At 54.3% G+C, this 12,814-nt stretch overlaps 2 protein-coding genes across 2 annotated transcripts; both read right to left on the bottom strand.

The window, feature by feature from the left end:
• Positions 1–215: 215 nt before the first annotated feature.
• MAA_00139 (MYB-like protein) lies at positions 216–1,082 on the bottom strand (the record flags this gene model as incomplete). The annotated part of the gene is made up of 1 exon (XM_007818137.1): positions 216–1,082. The coding sequence occupies one exon, from the start codon at positions 1,080–1,082 to the stop codon at positions 216–218; it is 867 nt and encodes a 288-aa protein (XP_007816328.1).
• A 5,538-nt stretch (positions 1,083–6,620) lies between these two features.
• MAA_00138 (chitin synthase activator) lies at positions 6,621–8,984 on the bottom strand (the record flags this gene model as incomplete). Its single annotated transcript, XM_007818136.1, has 2 exons — positions 6,621–6,859; positions 6,935–8,984. 2 exons carry the CDS (start codon positions 8,982–8,984, stop codon positions 6,621–6,623), a joined length of 2,289 nt encoding a protein of 762 aa, XP_007816327.1.
• Positions 8,985–12,814: the final 3,830 nt, after the last annotated feature.

Raw genomic sequence — 12,814 nt, 5'->3', positions numbered from 1 at the left:
CCTTTCGCTGTGGGACCAGCTGTAAAAAACAAATAAATAGCTTGTGTTGGAAAAAAAAAGGGGGCTGCGTCTTGCATAGCCCCTAGGGTGAAATGAAGTCGAGATGCTAGTCGTTGTGTTCTGTCGTTGCCGTGAATGTGCTTGCTGCCTTGTAGTCGCAAAAGGATTGGGGAAGAAATATATATAACATGAAAATGGGAGGCAATGGAGCAACTTCACCGCCAGGTAGAGTGTAGACGACGGCGGTTACTTGATCTCGTCTTGAGACCAACGTCCCCTCTCATGATGAGGCTCTTCCACCGTCGATTTACGCTGTGTCTGTCCTTGCCCAGATTGCGGGCGCAGTCGTGCCACTCCGACTTGGCGAGCTTGAGTTTCTCCAGGACGAGCTCGACTAGGATGCGGTCGTCCTCTGCGCTCCACTCCTCGCCGTCTGCTTCCACCTCGACCTCTGTCCCCTTGCCATCGCTGGAGCATCCGCCCTCTAGACGATGGATGTCGTGAAAGTCAGAACGTTCCAAGCCTAGTGGTAGCCGCTCTGGAGCTATCCGTGCACGTTTTGGTGTCGTGGGAGCAGCGGGCTCTTCAGGTCGGTTGTCTGAGAGTGGCCGCAACTGCTGGCTGTCGCTTCCGGACTCGACATCGCTGTCCATGTCCTCTTCCTCCGATGGGGCATCTCCCCGGCCCATGTCATCGCCCCCGGCGCGGCGACGTTTGTTGATGCCGCGCGGAGGTGCAGACCGCTTGACTATTCTTCTCGGAGCATACAAGTCCTCGCTATTAGTGCTTGAGCTTGAGGGCGTAGGACGTGCCCGCAGACGAAGCTTCATCGGCAGAGCAGCATGGGCCAAGGGAGGTGTAGGCAACTGCGCCAAGGATGGCGGCGGTACGATGGATAGGGAAGAGGGAGAAGCAGGCGTCGCAATGAGCGATTGTAAGGATCGGCAGGTCGTCACGATGTTGCCGAGAGCCGTGGCAGAGGTAATGGTGGGCGGACTGGAGGGAGGAGAGAAGAAGCTGGACTGAAGCGCGGGCCGCGACGGCTGCGCCGAGTCGCAAGAGAGTGCCGAGGGGAGAAGCATTGTGAAGTTGATGCTTTCGGCGTCAAAGCAAAAAGGTTGGTGTTTTCGAGGTTGGCGCGTGCGGCCAGCGAGGTTGGTTGGGCTGCAATGCGAGTCGATGACACGAAATTGCGCCCGGATGCGCCCGAGGCGGGCAGAGCAAAGAGCGTTGCGCTGGTTCGACGGGCAACGAGAGCGTTGAGATTGTCGACAGACAAGGCAAGTGGCACGGTTACGAGCGAAACTGCCGGTAAGCAAAGGCGACTCTCGAGCAGCAGGTTGTGATTGTGGCCTGGTTGCGTTGCGTGGTGTTGATATATGTGTGTAGGTGGACGGATGGTGTCGGAGGACCAAAGAGAGGCGGAGGCCAGAATATACAACATGGAGAGAGGGGGGTGGCCGGGGTGCCTCAAGTCGAGAGTGGACGACACTTGCAGCAACGGGTGGTCTGACTGTCAACGGGCAGGTGCATTGGAGGTGAGGGGAGCGACTTGCCAAGTTAAAGAGGATACATGGGACTAATATGGAAGCGGAAGTGGAAGTGGAAGGGAAGGGCAGGGAAGGGCAGGGGGGCGCGGGCTTGGTGGGCTTGGTGGACTTGGCTCCAGAGTTTGGCTGTCGGTTCGGGGGACAACTTGGATGAGTCCAGAGACAGACGCAGAGACAAGCTCACTAGCTGTGCATCATCGATGGACGAACGCAGCCGGGTGAGAGGGTGGGCCGCCTGATGTGTTGATGTGCACCGGAGGACCTGGGCCTGCGTGGTTGAGCAAGGGGGTTCAACTGCTCCAGATGTCGTGCAAAGTTGGCACGGACGAGAGTGACGGCGCGGGTACATGGCGCCGGTTGCAGACGACGGCCAAGCCAAGGTATGCTGCAAGTACCCAGGCACTGGGGCCGGAGCACTCGGCTGCCGAATTGGGGCAGCAGAGTCGTCTGGTGTGAGTGGGCTCAGCTCTGGACAGCTGCTCAGGCAGGTCAACCGGTGCTAAAGCTCTAAGCTATGGTGGGGACTGGGCACTGTCACTCCGCTAAACTCCCCGTAGCGAAACGGGTCGGGAGGAGCCTGAGCCCGCCGAGGTACCCGCCCGCCCAGCACCCATGTCCCTGGACCATCCATGGCTCCTGCCTTGCGGAAGCTGCCTGGCTCGTTGAAGGAAGGAGCCTGGGAGCGTACCTCCTACGGTGTGCGGTGTAGCCCGTCACACATGGCCATGACGACCAACATTCCTCCACCACCTGGCTGCTTCGAGGTCTCCGGACGAGCCAGACGCACGCCGTGTTCCGACTTGCTCTTGAATTGCAACTGTCGTCATTGCCGTCATCGGTCGGCGTTAAAGTCATCAGTGATTACCGCAGCAAAGGAACCCAACGACCAAGAACCGAGGCGTCCTGATTCCTGAGCAACGCGTGTCTCACACTACGAGAGCAGTCCATCTCAAACCCACCGAGGACAACACTGCGCTTATCAAAGCGCCGAACATGTCGAAGCTACCATCTTGCTGTAAGAATTGCGGCTCTTGCAGCGGCAGATCAGAATATGCCTAGGTGCGCTTAGCCGCCGCCCTTGATCAAGCCCATCAGCGCACCCACTTTGTTCCTCTTTTACTCTCCCTTTGCTCACTTCCTCCACAGCACTGTTTTCAAGAGAGGTTGTGTGTCTGCCATCTGGACCGGCCTTTGCGCACAGGGTGACTTGACACCACGACTGCTCACATTCTGAGCCTCTCTTGTTTTCTCAATCCCGGCGGCAGTCCTGTGTAACAACACCGTCGTTTAGGAACAACGGCTGTGCTTTGCACATCGTCATGCAAGAAATATACAATGCACGGTCCTTGATACTAGTAGCCTGTTTCTCCCTTGGATACCGATAGATCCGAATCGGTGTCGGTTGACGTGCAGCTGGCCCCGGCCCCGGCCCTAGGCCTGGTCAGGTTATAGTTCTGATGTGTCTCTTGCAACGAACTGTCCTGTCTAAGAAAAAAAAGCAAGCTGTTCCCAAACAACAAAGCCACAACAGGTTCGTTTCACCTCTTTAGCCTGGCTTCTGCCTAGCAACCGTACAGCACTATTTGACTTTCTGAGCCGTTTCATACGTTCCCACTTGCACGGACAGGACAACATGACACAGATACAGCGATAGGTATATTGTTTGTGGGACGTTGGACGGGAAGGCCATGTTTCCGCCCTGCCGCCATCACATCACGACTGCTTGGACGAGCTGATCTATTGTGGATAAAATGACACGCATGGTAAAAGAGGCGGCGCAGAGGCTAACGCGCTTCCCATTATGACTGCATCCGGGCAAGCTTTACTCTGAGCGTCTCTTCCGCTAAAAGGCCGCGAATCAAATGAACTGGTAATGTGCGGTTGTGGGTTAGGACACAACTTGCTGGCGCAGCTATGAAGACGTTGGGCATGCCCGCGATACCTGGACTGTCGAGTAGGGCCGTCCGGATCCGGTGGCTGCAGGCTTCCCCAAGATCAAGAACTCTACACGGGCCCCTGCGGTTGTTATAATTGCATTATACTATATTAACTCTCTGCCACAAACCCAAGTGAGGAGACGAAAAGATTGCTTCATTCATCAAGGGGCCCCCATCCCTCGCTCTCGCTAGTGTAGGAAAAGGCATTGTATCATGCGTTTCTGCGCTCCCAAAAAGGGCTCCTCTAGTTCCTTTGCCCCTGCAGCTGCATAATATCTTGGTGCTTGGGAGGCTGGCCCAAGATGGGTTCGGTTATCGTCCCTGACGAGGTCGGCCATCGAGGGGTCCATCGTCTTAACATGGCACTCCATTTTTACTCTCCCTCTTTGTATCTTGCGCCGGATCGGTTTCCTCAGAAACAGAGCCCCTCAAGGCTAGGACGTCAAAGAAAAGGGCCTCCCTTTAACAAGAGGCGACCCCATCTAGGCATCGTCCTTCTCCCTTGGGTCCATCACCAGGAGTAACAGCCCCTCCCCCTTGCAAACTCGTCTTATAGAGTGCTTAGTGGCATCTGACGACTATCTCTGTTCCTCAGTATTCCCTTTGTGAGGGGACTATTGGCACTATTCAACCCGAGGGCTGAAAATCGCAGCTCTTTTAGCTTGTTTTGGTTACGCTGAAAAGCGCCAGGGAGGGCAGTTGGATCTCACAGGTGTGGATGGAACTCTGTCTGGCACATGGATACAGACTCGAATCACGATGCCATTATGCAACATTGTTCATCGGGTTGGGCTCGAGGCTTTGGCATTCGTGTAGGAGTCTGTCTGGGTGCAGCTAACGTGCAGTGATTCTTCAAGCGTCAAATACCTCAAGTCCTCATCATTGAGACGTCTGGTCATTCCCAACGGTCAGCAGGTTACTTTTTTTTTTTTTTTTTTTTTGAGACGCACGCATCTTGACAAGCATCCATCCATGACCACGGCCATGCTCTGCTCGTTGATTGCCAATGGCTACACACCACCCCCCAAAGGACTGTTCATGCTCATGTGCAGAAATGCCTGGGGCTGACAAGGCATTTGCGGCTTGCTCAGATGACGTTGACGCGTCTCCGTCTCGCCGCGACGTCGCGATTCTATCACGGTCTGTCGCGTAGCAGGATCGGCGTCCAATCAACCAGCACGCAATTATGGATCGCTCCCAGTCACTTGATGGCATTTGAAAGTGCCTCGCCAGCCCCAAATGTCTCACCCAGTCGCGGCGGCAAGGCTCTTGACGGTTTGCGCCCCGCACGTTTTTCTCGATACAACGCATCATCCAGGATCCCATGTCGTCACCGCAGTTGTTGAGGGCCCTGACCCGGCAAACGTTGGCAAGCGTTGGCTAAATGGACTCTATGATGCAATGTCGTTATGCATGGACATCACACGGAATCCAACACGAGCCAGAGACAGGAGGGACAAGATCGGGGTCCGGGTGACGAATCTACATACAGTACATTGGTATTGCGGGCTGTTGTGCGCGTCCGTCGTCGTGTAATTCTCGGTTTGCCTTGATGCACACATTCGGAGCAAAACTACCACCAAGAACCCATCTCCCTGCATCCTCGGCCCTAAACAAGAGACAATCTGTGCATGTACGCGCCGAATCCGGGCGAGCCGTTTCCATGCAGGGCAAACACACATATGAACCTGAGGAGCGGGCACAGTCCAATAGCAACCGATAAAGTCTTTTCAGTCAGAAGTGCACTTGTTATCCCTCGCATATGCGAGACGTAGAAATGCATCCTGTCGCCATAGCAAAGCCCAGTCGGTCTCGTTCCCTGCTACCCCAGAAAATGGCGACCCAGAAAAAAGCGCAGACGTTGAAGCTTTGACAAGGCGCAGGGGAGAGGAAAATGGCGTGAGATGGGATGGTGGCGGGGTGGGAATGGGCAAATCTTATCGATTAGACCCCTTCTCCCTTGAGCTATTAGTCCGGCAGATGGACAAGTTCAATGTCAACTTATTCCTTCCATTCGGGGCCCCCTTCACTCATCCATCCGCCAGTGCTGCTAAAGGAAATCAAGTGGTGCCCAGGAGAGCCATCCGTCACCATCGTCTGGACAACAAGACTCTGGGCACACGTCGTCAAATAGCATCATGGCAAGCTACCCGTTTCGTCTCCAGCACCCGTCACCCATAGCTATACAGCCGGTGATGTATCGTAGCTAGGCCACACACGACATGACAACATCCCAACAACTAGAACTACACAAACACACTTCCACACGACTCAGCTACCCATGACAAGTCCCGCCCCGGGACAGCGTATATTAAATATGCTGCAGCTGTATAGCAAATAAAGTATATATAAAACTCCCAACTCCCCCATCACGGGGTTTGACCAAAAGTGCCAGCGACGTTTAAAAAAAAAGGGACGAAATGAAAACAAACCCCGTGGAATCCAAATCAACGCAATAACAATATGCAATGGGTCCTATTACGGCAATATCGCAACCCCGGCAGCGTTACTCCTCCCGGTATATTACGTGTCCTCCTCAACATGAAGAAAATAAGTCGTCGGCAGTTTGTCTGCAAGACATCCAAAGGAAATATCAAGAAATTGCGAGAAAGAAAAAAACTCCACGCCAAAAAGCAATTCTCGTCGATTCAGACGCAAAATTTCGCTGCAGTCCTCAGAACCACCTCCTCTTCAAGATGCCTGTTTCTATGCCGTTCCTGGCTCAATACGGTTTTTTTGGGTCGTCAATGACCAAGTCCACGGGATAAACTTGCATCAACGCCCGTCTAACAGTTGGCCCAACCACGTGTCCAGGGTACATGTAATCGTGCTGGCGCTATAAAAAAGACCCTTTCAACACGTTGGGGATATTTTGTTTCGAATGTTCGAGAATGATGATGAAAAAGAATGAAATAATACCATGACGCGTATGTCGAGTTGTCGCTGGCTATTCCCAGCAGCAATCCAACAGGTAGTGAGCAGCGCGGCCGCCTGCTCCAAGACGTAGGGGAGGGGTATGGGTATACAGTCCAAACATCGTTGCTGATATCAGTCGTGTTCTTCTTTCGTTGGCAATCATTGCTCCTAGCCGATGAATTCTTTCCGCTCGTCCAAGCCCTCGGCCACGACTCTCCTACATGATGACACAGTCCTTGTCGTCTTTGCCGCTCTTCTTGTCACGCGGCGGTGCAACGTCCATGGGAGTGCCTCCTCCGCTGACGGCGGCTTCGATGACGGCAATACGCTGCTTGGCTCGTTCGTCACCAGCCGACGCGGCTTTCACGTACCAGACATTGGCCTCGAGAATGTCCCGTCGACAGCCGATGCCCATTTCAGTAAAGTACCCCACGGCGTACTGAGCCTTGACAAAACCTATATAGACAAGTCATTAATTTCACAGCTCTTCAACGCACTCTGCAGTCTGGGGTCAATTGCGTGCCGTCTTACCTAGTTCAGCAGATCGTCGCGCCCATTCGTACGCTTCCTCTGGATCCTTTTCCAAAATCGGAGGAGCTCCAACCATGTACCATGCGCAGAGACCCATCATGGCAGCGGAATGCCCACGTTCAGCAGCACCGGTATAAAAGTGCACGCTCAGGGCAGGGTCGCGAGGACAGTTCAGTCGACCATGCTCGTAAGCATCACCCATTCGGTAGTTAGCCTCCGGGTGACCCAGGTCTGCTGCCTGGGTGAATAGCTCGGCGGCATAGCTCGCATCTGCAAAAATGTCATCACCGTATCCAGTCTCGTACAGGCAGCCAAGTTGATAAGGGGCAGCGTTGTACTGCGAATCAGCGGCCTCAGCGGCAAGCTTCAGCCACTTGATGCCTTCACGGTATCGCTTCTCGCCCAAATCACCAGAAAGGCATGCCTTGCCCAAGCGCGTCATGGCACCCGGATGGCGTTTCGAGGCGGCAGTCCGGAGAAACTGAACAGCCTTCACGGGGTCTTTCCGGCATCCCCACCCAAACTCATAGCACAGAGCGGTGCGGTAGGCAGATTCGGCGTGGCCGTGCTTAGCCGCGAGAACGAAGAGCGGAAAGGCTGAGTTGTAGTCTTCTTTCCCCTTGCTGAAGAGACCAGAGGCGTAGCCATCGGCAAGATAGTATTGGGCAAAAGGATACCCGCCATTTGCCAATCGCTGAAGGATCTGGCGAGCCTCGCGAACCAGGTCGTAAGGGTTGGTCACTGATCCCTCGACGATGGGGCTGTCGAGATCCCGCAATGGCTGCTGTGGGGTCTTTTTGACCTTGGGGTTCGACACATCCACGCCTTGCTCCTGTGCAGTTGAGATGAGAAATACGGCAAAAGAGTACTGGGTCGAAGCAGAGGTTGTCTTCTTCACATTCTGCCGATACATGTCCAGTGTTTTCTGGGTGCTAAGAAGAGACGCATTGTTTCCAATGACAGTTCGAAGATCCGAGTTATCCAGTGAGAAGGACGGGGGGGCCTGCTGGGGATAAGGGACTTTGAGCAGTTCTGCGTACGACGATGGTCTAGCATCGGGAGACTTGCGAGAATGGACAGAAGGAGGGCGCATGTGAGAGCCGCCAGGCAGAAGGTTGGGGGATCTGCCGCGCGGGCTATAATCCGAAAGAGTCGAATATGACGACTGAGGTCGAGGGAGAGAGTTTCTTTGCAGGTATCCCGATGTGGGGGTCAGGTGACGCCTGATATGGCCCTCATTTTCCGGGAGTTCAGAAGACGACGATGGCGGAATTTGGCCAGCTCCTCTGCTGGGAACTCGTGCAGGATGCTCTTGCTGTTGGTGGTGGTACTGGAACTGTGGAACAGACAGATTCGTGGGTAAGTTTCCCTCGATGATGGAACTTCCCGGCGAGTCACCATTCGGCGGGTACTCCGAATTATCGTTGACGCCGGAGACGGAGCTCACGCTTGTTGAAGCTGACGACTCGGCGGACGGTTGCTGCTGCGGCGAGGTGCTTGCTGTGTCGTCAGACTCGCGGCTGTTTCGATTCACACCTTGATTTCGGACACGATCCTTGGGGCTCATGGTGGAGGTTTCGAGTCGTTGGAGCGATGCGGCCGGAAGGCTAAGATCCAGTGATGAGTGGGCGAACTTTGCTGCTAGCGCATCGACGTCGGCGTGAACGGGTCCAACGGTGGACGGTTGAGGCTGCCGGGCGGTGGAGGTTTCGGACAAGGGAATCATTTCAGATCCATCTATGGAGGCGGCCGACGATGCATGACTATAGGAGTCTTGTACAAGACCAAATTCCGCAGTCTGCGGCTTCGCATGTTCAATATTGGCATTTGACGGTTGGGCCCAGTTCTCGGCCTGAAAGTTGACCCTCACAGGAGAGGCCGGTGTGTCCCGTAATCGTGCACTGCCTCCCCCCAGTGAGGGAGCGTCGACAGTCTTTCTAGGGGCAGCGTCTGCGGGAGGCAATGCATAACCATGGCGGGAAGTGTGATCGCGATGATCGCCGTGGGAAGTAGTCATGGTATGAGGCGGAGAGGTGCTAACGGCGGCCATGGTTGAAATTGCCAATGGCACGAATGTCGTCAAAGAAAAGTCGCCCGTCGTTGAACTCGTCGTCGGTCTCGTGATTCCTACCAGCAACACATGCAGTTGCAATCGGCGAGAGTGGTATCTATAGACAAATCGGGCGGGTTCTCGAGTTGCAGCAACCCACGACGGGAAGATGCTACCGCGAAGCTCAGTCGCTGTCGGTTCTTTCAATGCAGTATTTCAACTTGAAAGAGACAGAAATTCCCCTTGTCGAGTCTCACGAGGTGGAATTGCACGGGGCCGCAGGAGGTGTCTGCGTGGAGCAGCAAGGGGGGGGTGTTTGGTTCCGTAACACTGCAGCTCACAACCGGGTACGGGAATCCAGGATGGACATGAACAAACGAGGGACGTTGGGACGTTGAAACTGTCGACTGGGGGGGGAGGGAAGCGGTTGAATAAGAAAACAAGACACTTCACCCGGCCACAGCCCTGAAGAGCGGTGGAGGGAGGTTAGGAGACGACGTCAATGGAGAAGAAAATTCCACAATCCGAGGGTGAGGAGTCGTCGGGCCAGGCGGCGGCACAGGCAGCGAGCGAGAGAAGCAGGGCGCTGGTGTGGGCGCCTAGGCGAGACGGACCCGTTGACAGACCCGAGAAAGCAGCACAGCCCAGGCTGGCAGTGGCAGGGACGGGGGTCTCAAGCAGAGGCGGTAAACATTGATTGATTGATGGTTCAAAATCCCCGGCAGGGACAAAGCTAGCTGCTGCAACCTTGACAAGGACGTTGAATGTTGGAGGGGACCAGGGTCCAGCTACACAGAAGCTTATTGTAGTCGAGGAAATCCCCAGTGCCTTCATCTGGGCGCCCGCTGCGCCGGGACAATCTGGACGACGCCCAACGCAGATCACCCACGGCCACATCGGGACATCTGGGCTTTCTCTCTCGCGCCTCCGACACGTTTCCAGCCAATGCAAAACAGCGCCCATGACACCCACTGCGTTCAGTGTTGCGCAAAGCCAAAGGCCACGGCTATTCATGGCACTCTGCACATTCTTCTGCCACTGCTGATGCTGTGCAGCCAGCCCCCATCCGCCTTGATGCGTGCCATGGTGTGGTGGAGCGACATGCGGCGGCAGCGACGGCCACGGCGGCGCCTTGTGCTCATCGCCAACCTGCTCCGCGCCATGCGTGAGTGTCTCATTGTTACTCGGTTGATGCTGTGCTAACAAGTGATAGCCCTTGCGTGGCTTTCCTAGGCTGCCCTCCGCCCAAGACTCGACGGGCGCCCCCTGCAAGCCAAGGGAACCAAGGGAACCAGGGCCACGCACTTGGCCGGCCCTCGCTTGTCAAAGAGGACAGAAACTATAATCCATACTCCATACATGCTAGTACTACGGAGTACATGGTGCAATACTCCGGATGGTGGAGGCTGAAGGTGGCAGAGGCAGAAGGCCATCATTCTGCGGCTGGTGGAGCAAGACCCGAGAATAGTAGCGGGCGGAATGCATCATCTTCACTTTGACTCCATGGTCCATTCTGGGCACTGGCCCAGCCCCTTGACGATGGGAATCTCGCTGAGTCTCACCGAAATCTCTATGCAGTACGGAGTAGTATGCCTCTGCCTCAACCCATGTCCGGCAGTCCTCGCAATATATCGATGCGATATTACGACCAGCACGCAAACGCGACCAGACATGTGCAATGATGACATATTTTCGGGGACAATACGGGAGAAGCGCACTATCTTTCATGGGCCGCACCAATATATCCCAAGCCAAGAGCGGGCTCCCGGCCACCCATACACGAGCTCCCATGTCGGGCCGGAGGGCATCTGACCATCGCAAGGACCTGGAGAAGGATCCGAGCTTCACAGAGCCAGGCCCAAGTGCAGCATCAGAGTCGATTCGAATCTTGACCTTTCCGGCGGGACTCGAGCTAGAAAACCGCCGCCGACAGAAGACAACGAGTGTATTCTTACGCTACTCAAAGAAATCGGGAGAGATGCTGGAAGTACTCGGTAGCAGAGCCAAATTTAGAAGCTGCTAATGTGAAAGAAACATGCAGGCTCAAACACCGCCTTTTCCCCCCGTATCACACGGCACGTCCAAGAATTTGCTCACGCTGGTCGCGGGACACATCATCGGAAATGGCGGGAGGCCGGCACACTGCCAGGTCAGGAAGGGACCGCAGCCACAGAGGCCAGAAACAGCAACAGCGGATACTAGTGCTCCGCTGGTTCGCGAAGCTGCACATGTGGAGGGTGGTGCATGGTGGAGTGCCATCGTCTGTCGGATGCACTGGACGAGAGCAGCAACGGGCTGCCATCTGACGGGCCCTTGTTAAAATTAATCAATTGACAGATGTTGCCCCATAAACCATGCTACGACTACTAGTACATACATCATTGTGCACATCCAAGACGGCCGCCATGGTTAGATGGGCGGCGCCCGTTGGTGGGTCGTTGGCAAAATCTCCCTCAGCTGTCCGTTGAATATGGGCATTAGGAGGAGCAGCTGTGTCCTCTGCCTCGTCACCGATCAGCCCAGGCGACGTATGTGCCTGTCATCTGTAAGTTTGCCCGGTGAGGCGTCGCGGCTGAAATCTGGATTTGGATTTAAACAGGGACACAAAACTACCTGGTCCCTACACGACATGCTCAGATTGGCAGGGGGGGCGAGACAGCTGGATGAGGCTGAAAAGAAGTGGTAATTTGCGCTTGACTACTCCGTACTTGCCGCGGCCGCTGGCGAACCATGCGTGTCTGCCCAGGAATATTCCCACTAGCAACGAGTTTTCTCGTCGTCGGTTGGAGAATCAGCTACCCGTCAGCGACTAGTTTTGCCGCAGAACATGACCATCCAACATTGTTTGCTAAGCGCTCTCTCCACTATGTTATGTACACATATCTAGGTATGTATCATGTATTATTAAATCACAGATTGGACATCAGCACTTAAACGAGACTACTACCGAAATAACCAAACCATGTGGACCGATTTTCCTATTCCACATCCACCGCACCATGTGGTTGCTTTCTCTCCGTAATGTTGGTCACATCCCCTTGAATGTGCGCAGGTCCAACTGATGTATTCAACCTACTTCTTGTATAATACTTAAAGGTACTTAAGAATACTCTTTTATTAAGGATAATAAACTAGTATATTTTTATATACTTGTATATTTTTAAAATCTTAATTCCTTATTGTTAGCTAGAACCCTAGTCCGTTGTAAAAATTAGACCTGCGCACATTCAAAGGGATGTCCCAGACCTCATTCATGTCGGCGGTCAGTCCCGCCAGACTACTACAAAAATACACGCGGAGATTTTCGCCGGTGTGTGGTTTTGGATTGCAAAGGCACAGACTGCGCACTAGACTCCTGTCATGTAGCATCACCCATCTGCAAGCACAGGCGAGCACATACATGAGACACGTGCCGTTGTGCAGGAACAAAGCAAGGCTCTGGGCAAATCGTCGTCTCTGGAAGATACCAGCGGACATGGGGTGCTTGGTGCCATGTTGTGTTATTGTAGTACGACCAAACTAATCAATGTCGTGGAGTTTCAGGTCTATGCCCGAGTTGATGGACATGATTGTGGCGTTGCTTGGCATCCAAACCTTCATTTCTTTAGTACAAACACGGCTGTTTCGGGCTCCTTTGACTAACACCAAGGGCTGAGGCAGAAGCCAGCTTCAAGGTGTGCATAAAAGAGCTCCTGGACAGTCCCGGTCTGCACGTGTTGGGCTTGGGTCGTGCAATGAGACCGAAATCCCTCGATCGGGCTGTCCGGTCGTTGTAAGTCTAGGGTATGATCTTTAAAGATGAAAAAAAATACTGCCGACATGGTGAGCCA

This window comes from Metarhizium robertsii, assembly GCF_000187425.2.
Source record: "Metarhizium robertsii ARSEF 23 chromosome Unknown MAA_Scf_12, whole genome shotgun sequence".
In the NCBI taxonomy this organism is placed as follows: domain Eukaryota; kingdom Fungi; phylum Ascomycota; class Sordariomycetes; order Hypocreales; family Clavicipitaceae; genus Metarhizium; species Metarhizium robertsii.
Note: the sequence above shows the minus strand (reverse complement) of the source record. Positions and strands in the feature narration are given on the sequence as shown.